Source organism: Chiloscyllium plagiosum, chromosome 16 (genome assembly GCF_004010195.1).
Source record: "Chiloscyllium plagiosum isolate BGI_BamShark_2017 chromosome 16, ASM401019v2, whole genome shotgun sequence".
In the NCBI taxonomy this organism is placed as follows: Eukaryota; Metazoa; Chordata; class Chondrichthyes; order Orectolobiformes; family Hemiscylliidae; genus Chiloscyllium; species Chiloscyllium plagiosum.
The window spans coordinates 67,615,295-67,631,669 of record NC_057725.1 but is presented as its reverse complement, the minus strand read 5'-3'; the positions used below and the strand labels follow the sequence as shown (position 1 = coordinate 67,631,669).

Here is a 16,375-nt window from a genome sequence, read left to right as displayed (position 1 = left end):
ACTTTTTCCCCTGGTACAACAGAGTGTTACAAGGGGACGTAAATTTAAGGTGAAGGGTGGAAGGGTTAGGGGAGATGTCAGGGGTGGGTTCTTTACCCAGAGAGTGGTGGGGGCATGGAATGCGCTGCCTGTGGGAGTGGTAGAGTCAGAATCTTTGGTGACCTTTAAGCGGCAATTGCATAGGTACATGGATGGGTGCTTAAGCTAGGACAAATGTTTGGCACAACATCATGGGCCGAAGGGCCTGTTCTGTGCTGTATTGTTCTATGTTCTATGTTCTAGATCCTTAGAAAATAGGTGGCAGGTTTAGATAGAGGATCTGGATTGGCAAAGACTTGGAGAGCCAAATGGCCTGTTCCTGTGTTGTAAGGTTCTTTGATCTTTGTTCTAGAATTAATTGAAAGTTTTTGGGATAGTTTCTTAGATCAGCGAGTTAAAGCATGACTCAGTGGGTTTTACTAGCCCTGGTTTTGACCAACAAGATAGGACTAATTACTGACCTCACGATAAAGGTGTCTTGGGTAATAACCACCATGATATTATTGAAGTTTGCATACAGTTTGAGAGAGAACTATTAACTTGAATTTAAACAAGGATGATTATGATGGCATGAAAGCAGAGCTCACGAAAATAAACTGGCAATTAAGTTTCGACATTAGATCAATAGAGATGCAGTGGCAAGCACAGAATAGATACTTTCTGACAAATAAGAAAACTTATAAGGGACAGGCCCACCATCCATAGTTAGAATCATAATATCTTCAAATTTTACAGTACAGAAGGAGGCCATTTGACCCATTGTGTCTGTACTGGTTCCCAAAAGAGCTACTCATCAATCCACTCTCCAGGCCTATCTCCAGAGTCCTCTAGCTTCATTCCTTTCAAATATGTATCCAGCACTCTTTTGAAACCTCCTACGGAATCTGCCTCCACCACTCTCTCAGGCAGAGCATTCCAAATCCTAGCAAGCCTCTGAATAAAGAAGTTTCTCCTCTTCTCACTCCTAGATCTCTTGTTGACAATCTTGAAGATGTGGCCCATAGTGGAAATAGAACATCATTCATTACCTTGTCAAAATTGTTCATAATTTTGAACACCACAATAATGTCATCTCTTAAACTTCTCTGCTCCAAGGAGAACAAGCCCAATCTCTCTAACCTTTCCTTTTTTAAAAAAATCCTTCATTCCTGGTATCATTCTAGTAAATCTCCTTTGTACTCTGCCCAGAGTTTTAACATTCCTTAAATAAGGTGCCCAGAACTGAACTCAAAATTCTAAATGTGGTCTGATTAATGATTTGTAGAGGTATATCATCACTTCCTTTTCTTTAAACTCTATGCCTCTATTTATAGACCCAAGATCCTTTAATCCTTCTTAATAACAATTTCAACATGCCTGGCCAACTTCACAGAATCATGCATGTGAACTCCAAGATCCCTCTGTTCTTGTCCTCCCCTCCAAGTTGTACCATTGACCTGTATTGTCAATCCATACTTCTTTTACCAAAATACATTACCTCACATTTCTCTGCATTAAATTTCATCTGTCAAGAATCTGTCCATCTGACCATGTTGTCAATGTCTCTGAGGTTGCTCAGCATGATCCTCACAATTCACTATTCTCCTTAGTTTAGCATCTAAGGGGCAACTTTTTCACGCAGAGGGTGGTATGAGCTGCCAGAAGATGTGGTGGAGGCTGGTACAATTGCAACATTTAAGAGGCATTTGGATGGGTATATGAATAGGAAGGGTTTGGAGGGATATGGGCCGGGTGCTGGTAGGTGGGACGAGATTGAGTTGGGATATTTGGTCGGCATGGACAGGTTGGACCGAAGGGTCTGTTTCCGTGCTGTACATCTCTATGACTCTATGACTATCTTCAAATTTAGAACTTTCACCTGTAACATCCAACTTCAAATCATTTATATAAATCAGAAAAAGCAAGGGTCCGAATACCGATGCTTGGGGAACACCACTTTCAAATTCTCTCCAATCTGAGAAATATCCATCTATACCAACCCTCTATTTCCTAACCTTCAGCCAACTTCTAAACATCATGTGCCTCCTTTTTCTTTCTTATTTCTCATCAAATCCTTAATAATCCAGTGTACTCTAGCTTTAGATACCCTGTATTTATTTCTCACGGGTGTATACCTAGTTTGCAGTTGAAAAGTGCAGCAAGGAGCAGGAGAATCAATGTTTCAGGCATAAGCCCTTCATCAGCAAGCCCTCGGATGTTGCCTGACCTGCTGTGCTTTTCCAGTGCCACACTTTTCAACTCTGATCTCCAGCATATGCAGTCTTCACTTTCTCCTGGCTGCTGTACCCAACATGTGGCCTATTCATCTCCCTTCTGAAGGTCTCCCATTTTTCAGACACTTTTTATCCACTAAAATGCATATCCAATTAACGTGCTACAGTTCAACTTTTAGACCTGTAAAATCTGACCTTTCCCAGTCTGTAATTTTAATCACTGACTGATTTTTATCCTTTTCCAACTTAATATTGAACCTTATTATGTTGTGATCACTATTTCTGAAATGGTCCCCAAATCTGATGTTCTGCACTTGGCCTGCCTCATTTCCTAGGACAAGATCCAACACTGTCCCTCCCTGGTAGGATTGGAAATATGCTGTTCCAATAAGTTTTCCTGCACACATTGCAAGAATTTCTCCCCTTGCATGCCCCACACTCTACCTCTTTCCCAGCATACTCTAGGATAACTAAAATTGACAATTATGACAATCCGACTTGTCTTTCAGATTTTGATAATCTGTATACAAATGCTCTTTTCTACATCCTCCCCACCATTTGGAGGTCTATAATAAATATCCAACTCCTACCTTACTGTTTCTCAACTCCAACTGCATAGATTCTAGAACTATATCTCATTCAAGGGTAATCATACTATCCTTAACCAAGACTGCTATACCTCTTCTCCTTTTACCTGTTTCTACAAAAAGCCTTATAACCTAGGATGTTAAGTATCCAGTCCTGTTCTGGCTTGAGCCACATTTCTAGTTCTAAATGTTACTATGAGTCACATTTCTGTTAACCAAGAAAGTCAGAGATAGGCACATAATGGTGCAAAGATAGATGGAAGATAGATTGGACAGAATATTAAAAAAAACAAATAATTAAAAGATTAATAAGGAGACAAAAATTAGTACTAGAAAATATAAATAAACAGATAGAGAAAAGTTTCTTCAGACATTTCAAAAAAGTGTTAACAAAATAAGCATTGAATCAGGAGAATATTAAGCTGGGAAATCAGTAATGCAGGATAAAGAAACGGCAGATGAAGTTTGAGTTGATGTTCTATTCCTAGAAATAGCTGTAAATCAGGAATTGAAAGGGAGCAAGGAACTCAAGAAAGTTATAATGACCAGGAAAATAGCACTGAGTAAATTGTTCGAACTGGGGAGAACTTCAGAAGGGAGATGAATAGGCACATGCCCCCAGAATTCCATAGGGTCTTCATAGAACATAGAACAGTACAGCACAGTTCAGGCCCTTCAGCCCTCAACACTGTGCCGATTTTTTATCCGACTCTAAGATCAAACGAACCTGCATACCTTTCATTTTACTATCATTCGTGTGACTATCTAAGAGTCACTTAAATGTCCATAATGTATCCGACTCTCCGACCAATGTTGGCAGTGCTTTCTATGCACCCACTAATCTCTGTGTAAAGAATCCACCTCTGACATCTCCCCTAAACCTACCTCTGACATCTCTCCTAAACCTTCCTCCAATCACCTTAAAATTATGCCGCCTCGTGATCGACATTTCTGCCCTGACTATCCATTCTATCTACACCTCTCATCATCTTGTACACCTCTATCAAGTCACCTCTAACCCTTCTTCGTTCCAATGAGAAAAACCCTAGCTCCCTCAACCTTTCTTCATAAGACATGCCCTCCAGTCCAAGCAGCATCCTGGTAAAACTCATCTGCACCCTCTCTAAAATTCCACATCCATGCTATAATGAGGTGACCAGACAAGTGTGGTCTAACAGGACTCTAACAGGAGTCTATAACTTCACGGCTCTTAAACTCAATCCCCCTGCTAATAAAAGCCAACGCACCATACGTCTCCTTAACAACCCTATCAACCTGAGTAGCAACTTTGAGGGATCTATGGACGTGGAGCCCAAGACCCTCTGTTCCTCCACACTGCCAAGAATCTTGCCTTTAACCCTGTAATCAAATTCGACCTTCCAAAATCAATCACTTCACACCTTTCCAGGTTGAGCTCCATCTGCCCCTTTTCAGCCCAGCTCTGCATTCTGTCAATGTCCCATTGCAACCTACAACAACTCTCCATACTATCCACAACTCCACTAAACTTTGTGTCATTGACAAATTACTAACCCACACTTCCACTTCCTCATCCAATTCATTTATAAAAATCACAAAGAGCAAAGGTTCCAGAACTGATCCCTGTGGAACACCACTGCTCACTGAGCTCCAGGCCTATTACTTGCCATCTACTACCACTCTCTATCTTGTATGGTCCAGACAGCCACATTTCCCTGTATCCCATGCCTCCTTACTTTCTGAATAAGCTTAACATGGGGAACCTAATCAAATGCCTTGCTAAAATCCATACACACCAAATCCACTTCTTTACCTTCATCAACGTGTTTTGTCACATCCTCAAAGAATTCAATGAGGCATGATCTGTCCCTCACAAAGCCATGCTAACTATCTTTCATCAAACTACGCTTTTCCAAATAATCATAAATCCTATCTCTCAGAATCCTCTCCAATAATTTGCCCACCACTGACATAAGAACTAGCTAGTAAAATTGTTGATGCATTGATCTTAATTTTTCAAAACTCATTAAATTCAGGAATAGTTTCTTTAGATTGGAAAATAGTTCATGTAATGGGAGGAGGCAGAAAGTAGGAAACAAGACACTTGGCTTAACATCTGTCATAGGGACATTACAAGCTATTAAAAATTTTATAAAAGGACATTGGGTAAGTGCAAGGTAATCAGGTTTTGCCAACCTGGTTTATCAAACGGATATCATGATTAATTATTGGAGGTCTTTGAAGAAATAACCTGTGCTGTTGATGAAGGTCAACGAATGGATGAATTGTATTTAGATTTCCAGAAGGCATTTGATAAGATGCCACATTAAAGATTATTAAAGAACATAGAAACTCAGTGTTGTGGTAATATATTGACATGGACGGAAGATTAACTGGCTAATAGGAAGTAGACAGTAGGAATATATGAGGCTTTTTCAGGCTGGCAGGATATCATAAAGTGGGTTGCCAAAGAGGTCAGTGCTTGGGCCTCAACTCTTTACAACTTATTGAAATGATTTGGATGTAGGGACTGAAGGTATAGATAGGAAACTGAACTATGAAGAGGACGTATTAAGGAGCTTAAAAAGATAGGTTAACTGAGTAGCTGCCAATGGAGGACAATGTGGGAAAGTATGAAATTGTCCATGTTGGCAGAAAAAATAAAAAGAGCATATTGTCTAAATGTTAAGAGGTTGCAGAGCACTCAGACCCAGAGAAATCTGGGTGTGCAAGTGGATGAATCAAAGCAAGTTAGTGTAAAGATACAGCAAGTAATCAAGAAAACTATTAAAATGCTGTGCTTGATTACGAGGGGAATTACACACAAGAATTAAGTTATACATGGCATTACCTCTGACAAAGGGTTTCCACCCAAAATGTTGACTTTCCTGCTCAAACCCTCCAACCCTGGCAACATCCTTGTAAATCTTTTCTGAACTCTTTCAAGTTTCACAACATCCTTCCGATTGGAAGGAGACCAGAATTGCACACTATATTTCAAAACTAGCCGAACCAATATCCTGTACAGCCGCAACATAACCTCCAAACTCCTATAGGAGAAAGTGAGGACTGCAGATACTGGAGGTCAGAGTCGGAAGAGTGTGGTGCTGGAAAATCACAGCCAGTCAAGCAGCATCTGAAGAGCAGGAGAACTGACGTTTCAAGCATAAGCCCTTCATCAGAAATAATTCACTCCTGATGATGGTGTTATGTCCAAAGCATGGATTCTCCTACTCCTCAGATGCTACCTGACCGGCTGTGATTTTCCAGCACCAAACTCTCAAGTTTAAATTATACCCAAGATATTAAAACCAAATCGAATTTGATTTTATTGTTTTGACAACATCAGATCAATCAGACGGTACGATGTTGGAGGGGTATAAAGAACACAGGCATTTTGAAAATTGATCAGAAAGAGCAACTGCCATCGATGACCCAAGCAACTACCATAGAGCCGGAGAGCTAACTGCCCATCTAAAATCTTGCTCTCAAAGAAAACACTCTCTATGAAAAGGTATCTTTTCATATAAAATATACTTGCAGAAAAAAGAAAGAAGAGAACCCAGGGAGATCAGCAGCCTGAATACTGAAGACAGCGAAGAAGACAGAGACTGTGTCGTCTTGACTTTAAGTTAATGTAATGTTAATGTGTGTGTTATTGGAACAGCATATTTTTATAGAGTTGGAGTCAAATAGTAAATAGTTAAGGAAAGCGGGGGCTTGGATTTGTGAATAGTTTTGCTTAGTGTTCTTTATTAGAGTTTGGAAAATAAATTGTTATTCTTCCTTAAATAGTGGAATTTAGGAATTCTCTGTCATTCACATTTTAATAGATTACAAGGTGAAGTGAGCTTTTCTGGGTGTTTGGTTTTAATTAATAGAAATGTTTGGGTTTTAATTAACAGAAACGTTCAATCTCCGCATTGTAACAACAGTTACGCCATTAGATTACTTAGAGTGTGGAAACAGGCCCTTCGGCCCAACAAGTCCACACCAACCCGCCGGAGCGTAACCCACCCAGACCCATTTCATTTACCCCTTCACCTAACACTACGGGCAATTTAGCATGGTCAATTCACCTAACCTGCACATTTTTGGATTGTGGGAGGAAACCGGAGCACCCGGAGGAAACCCACGCAGACACGGGGAGAATGTGCAAACTCCACACAGAGTGTCGCCTGAGGCGGGAATTGAACCCGGGCCTCTGGCACTGTGAGGCAGCAGTGCTAACCACTGTGCCACCGTGATTTTTATCACTTCCCATTGTTAATAATTTTATATCTAACGTCCCTGATTTAATGCACTAGGAGGTCAAAGAGAAAATGGTGATTTGCAATTAGAAATTGGGCAATAGGGTGTGGATCAGGGCCCCAAATTATAGAGCCAATGAGTTCAGATGGTCTGACCTTTTAAACCCTAAGCTGGAGACCTGGCCAGGATCAATGGCAGTGGAGTGTAAAGAGATGACATGTCTATCTATTGACTATCTAGGCCAAGGGCCAAAAGAGGGACTGCTAAACACATGGGTTAATTTTTTTTTAAGCAGTGAGCAATGCCCAGATGAACCTTGTGCAACTTAAAGACCTAAAGTCTGCAGGAAACTGAAGGAAACTTTGTACAAACAGAGTTGGTACTAATAAAATGTTCAAAAGATGCCTCAGAGGCAGAAGGGATTTACAGACAGGAAGGAAAGAAAAACATTTAAAAGCAATGGACAAACCAAGATGAGGCTAAGGTAAGATTAAGTGGTCCTTGACTGGATGAAGGAGACATTAATGACATTAACCTATGATTTAGTGTAAGCTTCTGTTTATCTTGTATGAAACAAAACTGGAATTCAGATAATGAGATGCTTATGTAGTTAAAAATTATATAAATATTTTGCATTTTTCTCTATTCCTTAGAGTCTTAATCCAGAAGGAATGATGCGCTCCCTGCATTTTGCTTGAATAAGCCTTCATAACTCAGCAATTAATTATTAAAAGTATCCATCACATGGAGATCTGCAAACAAGTTAGACATCTCGAATAATCACAATGGTGTTGCAAAATAAGTATTATTTATTTGTCATGTGTAGTTAGTGCAATAAACTAACCATGTTGATGGTTGGGTAAAACAAAAGATCTAAAGGAGTAATGAGTACAGGGAGAGCTGAGAAAGAAAGAGGTCAGTCACATGTTATCCCAAAACATCTGGTTTGGCTATAACTAACTCATTATCTTCACTATTCTCTGTTTCTCAGGACCAATGTTCTATACAACCAAAACCATCCAAGGACTTCCAAGGGACTGCTCAAATAAAAACTGAAAAGGGAACTCATTCTCGAAACATTGTGTTTTTCTACTAAGCTCATAAAATTCAAAATTTATAAATTTCTAACAGACCTAAAAACACCTAAAAATACTGCTAAGTCATCAAACATTCTAAGGTAAATAAAAACCCATTAGTCCCGCTAAAGTAGCACTCACAAACTGTTGAAAAGAAATCACCATGGCAACAGAAATGCTTAAAAGTAAACAGAAAACAGAAATGATTTGTCATTAACCCAAAATTCAAAACCCAAATTTAAATGAGTACACGTAGATTAGACAATTAAAACATAGTGGGAAGGTCAGGAAATTAAAATGTTTGTGACAGGATAGACAGCAGGAAATGTTAACTGAAAATCTTTTTTTCATGGTACAAAGTCAAATGTGTGCTGTAAGGAAAAGTAAGCAAATCTGTGTTCAGAAGTAAAATAATTCCACAGAGGCCATTAACTTGGTTTACAGGTGGAGACTTTTTGACACAGTCATAGAGATGTTTAATACAGAAACAGATCCTTTGGTCCAACTCGTCCTACCCTCCAACCAGTCTCACTCGCCAGAATTTCGCCCATATCCCTCTAAACCCTTCATATTCATATTCCTATTCAGATACCTTTTAAATGTTGTAATTGAACCAATCTCCACTACCTCCTCTGGCAGTTCATTCCATACATGCACCACCCCTTATGTCCCTTTTAAAATTTTCCCCTCTCTCATAAATCTATGTCTTCTAGTTTTAGATTGTCCTACTCTGGTTAAAAGACTTTGCCTATTCACCCTATCTATGCCCCTCATGATCTTATAAACTTCAAAAAGGTCACCCCACACTCACTGATGCTCCAGGGAAAAAAAGCCTCAGCCAATTCAGCCTCTCACTATGGATCAAACCCATCAACCCTGGTAAAAATCCTTATAAATATTTTCTGAATCCTTTCAAGTTTCATAATATCTTTCCAATAGCAGGGAGATAGAATTAAATGCAGTATTCCAAAAGTTGCTAATGGCTCATATTTAACCAGGATGGAAAACCTGCGGCCTTAACGCCGCATGCGGCCTTCTCGGTCATTGTGTGTGGCCTTTTTAATGAATCTAAATTTTGCCGAACAAATCTTTTTTTTTTATTAATATGTTTTTTTGTCCTTTATTATTTTTATTTTAATCTTGAAATGAATGTATTTAAAATACCAGAGAGTAAAAGAAAATTCAACGAAATAATCCTCACAGACTGACCGCCACAATTAAAAAATTGTTAAGTCATAAGGCTCCTAAAGAACTACAGATGGAATTGATTGAGCTCTCAGAAGATGACATTTTAAAGTCCTTATTTGACGCTAAGAAAGATCAGATTGAAATATGGAAAAATGCAACAGAATACCCATGCCTTCGGCAACATGCATGAAAAATGCTTTCTTGCTTTTCAACCACTTATTGCTGCCAACCTATATTCTCCTACTTAACCAAAATCAAAATGCCCTTAAGGTCACAAATGACGGATACCCATCTAGAGGATCAGCTAAAACTGCTGACCTCCATGCTGCAACCAAATATTCAAATGCTTTCCTACAAAAAGCAGTCACAACAAAGTCATTAAAAGGTTAGTTAACTTTTGAGTTAACATTTTTTTTCTTTTTTTTAAGGTAGTTAGTACATTGTAGTTAGACTTTCACAAAATAATGTGAATTTTGATGAATATATAATTGAAATTTCTTGGATGCAGCCTTAATAGATTACAACTAACATAATGCGGCCTTCCAACATGAAAAGGTTCCCCACCTCTGCACTAGACTGTGATCAGCAGTACACTGATCCAGCTCTCTCAAAGCCATCTTCCAGAGTGAACAGATCCTCTGACACTCCTGTTTCTTTATTTTTTTTGCAGCACATGTGTGCACACACACTGGTCCAGCTCCCTCAGAGCCAGCTCTCAGAGTGAACAGGATGTCTGACACTCCTGTTTATTTTTTTTTCTTCCTTCCTTCCTCTCAGAGCTCTCTGGATGTGGTGTAGCTGGCCCAGGGACAGTCCCCTTCCCCTCTGACACCTTCAAGGAGGAGAGTCCTTGCACACACACTGATCCAGCTCCCTCAGAGCCAGCTCTGAGTGAACAGGATGTCTGACACTGCTGTTTATTTTTAATTTTTTTTTCTTTTTTTACCCCCACACTACCGCCTAACTACGGTAGTGCTTATTTGTTTCCCCAGCACCCATGTTGTGTGTGTGCAGCTGTGAGACACAGTGAGAGACAAGGTGCACGAAGCTTTATTCAAATTTCCACCACCAGGAAGAAAGGAAACACCCGAGTGGCCAGTGACACTCCTGTTTATATCTGTCAGGCAGGGCTCCCTGATTGGACCAGATTCAGAATCAGGGAATTCATATTCTATAAGGTCCAGCTGCTGACCTCATTACAATCCTACAGGTAGTGAATGTTCAGTTAGGTCCTATCCAAAAACAAAGGAAACAACTGAGGTTTAAAAAATTTGCAAAGAAACAAGGTACAAAGTAAGGGCAGAAGTTATGGAATTATACAGTTATATACTACGTAAATAAACTTCAGTCCAACTCATTTGCACTGACCAGACAGTCCAGTTTGGCCTTGTCCCATTTGCCACCACTTGGTCCCTATCCCTTTAAACCTTTCATATTCATCTATCCATGCAGAGGCGTTTTAAATGTTGCAATTGTACCCATCTCCATCATTTCCTCTGGCAGCTCACTCCATACATACACAACCCTTTGCGTGAAAAAGTTACCCCTCAAATCCTTTTTAAATCTTTCCCCTCTCACCTTAAACCTATGTTCTCTAGTTGTGAACTCCCCTACTCGAGGAAAAACCTTGGCTATTCATCCTATCCCTTTTACAAATCTCTACAAGGTAACCTTTCAGTTTCAGTGCTACAAGGAAAAAAACCCAGCCGACTCAGCCTCTCCTGAGAGCTCAAACCCTCCAGTCTCAGCAACATCCTTCTATATCTTCTCAAGTTTAGCAACATTCTTCCTCTAGAAGGGTGGCAAGAGTTGAATGCAGTATTTCAGAAGTGGCCTCATCAATGTCCTACACAGCCGCAATATGAAATCAGAACTCCTACACCCAATGCGTGCTAAATGCTTTCATCACCTATTTAGCTGCAACGCTACGAGGATGCTTTGCTCAGCAACATTCCCTGGGGCTCTACCATTTACTGTAAAAGTTCTTCTCTCATTTGCCCACACCAAAATGCAACACCTCACATTTATCTAAATTAAACTCTATCTGCCACTCCTTAGCCTATTGGCCCATCTGATAAAGGTCCCGTTCTACTCTGAGATAATCTTCTTCACTGTCCACCATACCATCTAATTTGATATAATCTACAAAGATATTGACCATACCTCCTACATTCACATGCAAATCATTTATATAAATGATGAAAAATAATGGATCCGGTAGTACACCTTTGGTCACAGGCCTCCAGTTCGAAAAACAATCTTCCACAACCATCACTTTGTGATGTAAAATTGTTGAAGTCAATGGAGAATCCAGAATGCAGTAAAGCGCCAGTCAAAAGATGCTTCTATTTAGGTTCATTAGAACTCTCCAGCAGACCAAGGTCAGAACAGTCATAGTGAGAACAAGGTGAAAAATTAATGTTACAGGAAGCATAGGGTCACGTTTATCAACTAAATGGAGCTGGCTCAAACAATGGACACCCAATTTATGTTTAATCTGCCCAATGTAGAGGGAACCACATTATGAACAGCAAAAAACTGTACCCTAACTTGGGAGATTCACAAGTAAATTGCTGTTTCACTTGGAAGGATCATTTGGGGCCTTCAATGGTGGGAAGGGTAAACGTAAAAGGGAAGAATCACAATAGGGTCCCCTTGTACATACTTTCCACCCCATCACCATCCATAATCCTCTGGCAATTGTAATCCAGTAAGCTTCCACCAGTAAAACACTATTTTCCCTTCCCCTTTCAGCATTCTCAAGGGACCATTTCCTCATGGCCATCTGGTTCACTGCTCACTCACCCAAAATATCCTGTTCTTTTCCAAGGGCATGTTTCCATGCAAAATCAGGAAATGCAACATCTGCAGCTTAGGGAAGAAGATGCTTAGGAGATTCAGAAGAGAAAGACAAGGTCATGGAATTGCTCAGTGCAGAGAATGAGAAGACAGTATCAAGAATGCCTAAGGAAGAAACAAAGGGCTGATAGTTAATGTTGAGCACAATACAAGTGAGGTAGAATACAGATATCCCCCACTATCCAAAAGTAGAGCGTTCCTATGAAACCTTTTGTAAGACAAAATAGTGTAAAGTGAAGCATTAATTAATATGGGAAAATGTTTTGCCTTTTTGCATAAAAGCGAAAAATCCTCTTCGGATTTCTTTCAGTCAGCGAAAACACGTACACGTACCTGTAGGTCTTTCACAAAAGCAAAGTGGCATAAAGCAAACTATCGAAAAGCGGGGAATACCATAATGGAAATCTACAGGTAAACATAAAAATGGACTGGTAAATAAGGATAACTTCATCACCGATTAAATTTTGGCAAGGCTGGTGGTGGATAGTGAAGACAGAGTGAAATCTTTTGCAGGGGCAACTCACTGCACCTATAAGCTCAGTTTTAGCAACGGAAAACATGCCACTGCAAACATCCTTTTTTTTTACAAATGATTGGACAGTTCAGAGAGAAGTTCAAAGAGATTGGTCACTATTTTCCTGTCACATTCCATGAGAGTAGTGACAAATAGATTGAGCATACCACAGAGTGATTGGTGATGTTCGCCTCCAGCAGGCTCCATGGTCAAAAATATCAGTGAGAAAGGAAATGGGGTGCTCGGTGTTGCAACAGGTTTCATGGAGGATTGTTTAGAGAACATCAGGAATCACAGAATGCGTCTGATACAGAGATTATTTTAAGGGAGGAACACAATCTGGAATGGCTAAGTTATGAAAGGAAAAGGACTGATTTACAAAAATAAACCAACAACCCTTCAAATCAAAGACTGACCTTGTATTTTGCGGCTGTTTGTCCGACAAAAGCTGAATATTGACCCAGCGCTGAGATAAACGTTTGAGGGCTAGCACAAGAGTTTGCAATTGGATAATTTAAACTCTGTAGATTTTTCGGCAGCAAATTCTAAACGTTTTCCTTTAACTCTTTCACAGAATGCTTCAAATTACTTACGGTGAAATTGAGAAATTGTTAAGGAAAGAAGGTCAGTGCTGTTCTAATGGTAAAAACCTTGCCATCAGTGTTTTCCGATTAAGGATATTTCCCAATTGCAGGAAAACAACAAAAACTGCGTGCGGCTTTGGCGCCAAACTCTTTCAGCTCGAGCTGCATCCGTTAAGAGGGCGAGCGTGCGCTGAATGTTGCCCCGTGCGCCCCCAACACGTACGCTCACTCAGCTCGCATGACCAACCCCTTCCAGCCGGACGGCCTACTACCCCTCTGTCACTTCCACCACACTCACTCAGACTGTACAGAACCCCGTCTCCACTCAGTCTCTCGACGCCCCTCCTCCCACTCACATTCAATCAGACTGTCTTCCATGCTCAGTCATACTGTCCATCCACCTGGCGAAAGCGAGGACTGCAGATGCTGGATATCAAGAGACAAGAGTGTTGTGCTGGAAAAGCACAGCAGGTCGGACAGCATCAGAGAAGCAGGAAAATCGACGTTTCAGGCAAAAGTCCACCTACCTGTCCATTCAGACCGTGTACCACCCCTCACTCCTCAACTCAGACTGTCCACAATCCTCACCACTCAGACTGTACATCACCCCCTTACCCCTCAACTCAGACTGTCCACTACCACTCTACATTCGAACTGAACACTACACACATGCTTTCACTGTACATCAACCGACTCTCCACTCAGACTGTCCCCAAATTTCACTTCACTCTCAGGCAGACTGTCCCAGACGTCTCTCCATGAACCAATATTGTATGCAATCCATATTGACACAAATTTAGATTGTACATAAATGCAGATTACACTGACCCAAAGTATAGACAGACAGCAAGTATAATCAATATTTTTACAGCATAGCAAGAAACCCTTCAGCCCATTGTATCCACACCAGTCATTAGACAATCATCTATTCTATTTCCATTTCCCAGCACATAACTCATAACCTTCTATGCTACGGTATTTCAAGTGTTCATCTAAATAGTTCTTAAATGTCTTGGGAGTTCCCACCTCTATCGCCATTATTAGGGACTGCCAACTAACTTCTCTCCACACGGGAATGTACTATACCCAAATCTGTCCATACTAATTCAAAGTGGAGTTGCAGGTAAATAGGATAGTGAAGAAGGTGTTTGGTATGCTTTCCTTTATTGGTCAGAGTATTGAGTGAGGGGCATGGATAGGATAAATAGACAAAGTATTTTCCCTGGGGTCGGGGAGTCCCGAACTAAAGGGCATAGGTTTAGGGTGAGAGGGGGAATATATAAAAGAGACCTAAGGGGCAACTTTTTCTCGCAGAGGGTGGTACATGTATGGAATGAGCTGCCAGAGGATGTGGTGGAGGCTGGTACAATTGCAACATTTAAGAGGCATTTGGATGGGTATATGAATAGAAGGGTTTGGAGGGATATGGGCTGGGTGCTGGCGGGTGGGACTAGACTGGGTTGGGATATCTGTTCGGCATGGATGGGTTGGATCGAAGGGTGTGTTTCCATGCTCTAAATCTTTATGATTCTATTAATTCAATTTACAGAACTTACAATTAATACTGACTCAAAACTGTGCACAACCCCACATACACACTCATTAAGATTATGCACAACCCTCTTTCAACACTAAGCCAGACTATACACAATCCTTCCTCCATGTTAACTCAGACTGTCACAACCCAGTCTCTACATCGATTTGCATTAGCTCAGACTGTCACAACCCGGTCTCTATATAAATTTATAACCCGGTCTGCACTAATTCAGAACATACATATGTTCCTCTCTCCATGAATGCAGTCTATACACACTAACTCAGTCTATGCACAATCATGTCTCCATACTGATTGAGACGGTACAAACTGCTGTTTGCATAACCATCTCAGTCTGTGTACAGTTTAGTCAAAACTAACTCAGATTGCACACTATCATGTCTCTATATGAACTCAGCCTGTCCAAACATGTTCTCTGTGCTAAGCACAATATTGTCTCCACATGAACACAAACTGTACACAATCCTCTCTCTACTCTGAGATTCAGGTGTGGGATGTCAAGTCTATGGGGCATATTTTTAAGGTGAGAGGAGAAAGATTTAAAAAAGACATGGGAAATTTTTTTTACACAGAGAGTGTTTGTATATGGAATTAACTTCCAGAGGAATTTATGGGTATGGGTATAGTTACAATGTTTAAAGGGCATTCAGTTAAGTACTTGAATAAGAAATGTTTGGAGCATATGGGCCAAGTGCAGGCAGGTGGGACTAGTTTTGTTTTGGAACGTGGTTAACATGAAGTGCTGAAGGCCTATTTCCCTATTCTATGACAATGACTCTCTGATTCAGACTGTACATATCCTAACGACCCAGTCTTACATGCACTGTTCAACTCTGCCTGACCCAATTTTATAGGTCAAACTATGCCTGACTTTTAAAAAATTCTATAACCCAATTACAGTGGAAAATTCTTGCTCTCTCAAACTTGATTACACTGACAATTTTTCTTTATTAATGTGACATAGATTTTGCTGGCTGGGATAGCATTTATTGCTCATCCCAAGTTTCCTTTGAGAAGGTGGTGCTCAGTTGCCTCCAGAACCGCTGCAGTCCATTTAGTGTAGGTACACCCACAATGCCATTAGGAAGGACATTGCAGGATTTTGACGCAGCTTGAAGCATTGTTTACAAGTCAAGATGGTGAATTACTCGCAGGTAGTGATGTTCTCATGTATCACTTCCTGTGTTTCTCCAGACTGTTTGCACTGGACCCATGTAACTTACCATGGTCCAGTCCCTGAACTACAGTAGTGTTGACAGTGACTGCCTAAAGCAGCAGACTGACCATCCCAAGCCCGAGTGTTATGAAGTTGGGTAGAATAATAGTAAGGTAAAAACAATGACTGCAGATGCTGGAAACCAGCTTCTGGATTAGTGGTACTGGAAAAGCACAGCAGTTCAGGCAGCATCCGAGGAGCAGTAAAATCGACGTTTCGGGCAAAAGCCCTTCATCAGGAATACAGACAGAGTGCCTGAAGGGTGGAGAGATAAATGAGAGGAGGGTGGGGGTGGGGAGAAAGTAGCATAGAGT

At 40.6% G+C, this 16,375-nt stretch overlaps 1 protein-coding gene across 1 annotated transcript in view; it reads right to left on the bottom strand.

The window, feature by feature from the left end:
* The window catches only part of LOC122558127 (mucin-6-like), a 187,827-nt gene extending 174,159 nt beyond the window's left edge, over positions 1 to 13,668 (bottom strand). Inside the window, exons 1-2 of the mRNA XM_043706446.1 lie at positions 13,647 to 13,668; positions 12,526 to 12,597 (exon numbers count right to left, since the gene is read on the bottom strand). Coding sequence (XP_043562381.1) covers positions 12,526 to 12,597; positions 13,647 to 13,668 — 94 coding nt within the window. The remainder of the gene's footprint in view (positions 1 to 12,525; positions 12,598 to 13,646) is intronic.
* Between the last annotated feature and the right edge of the window lie 2,707 nt (positions 13,669 to 16,375).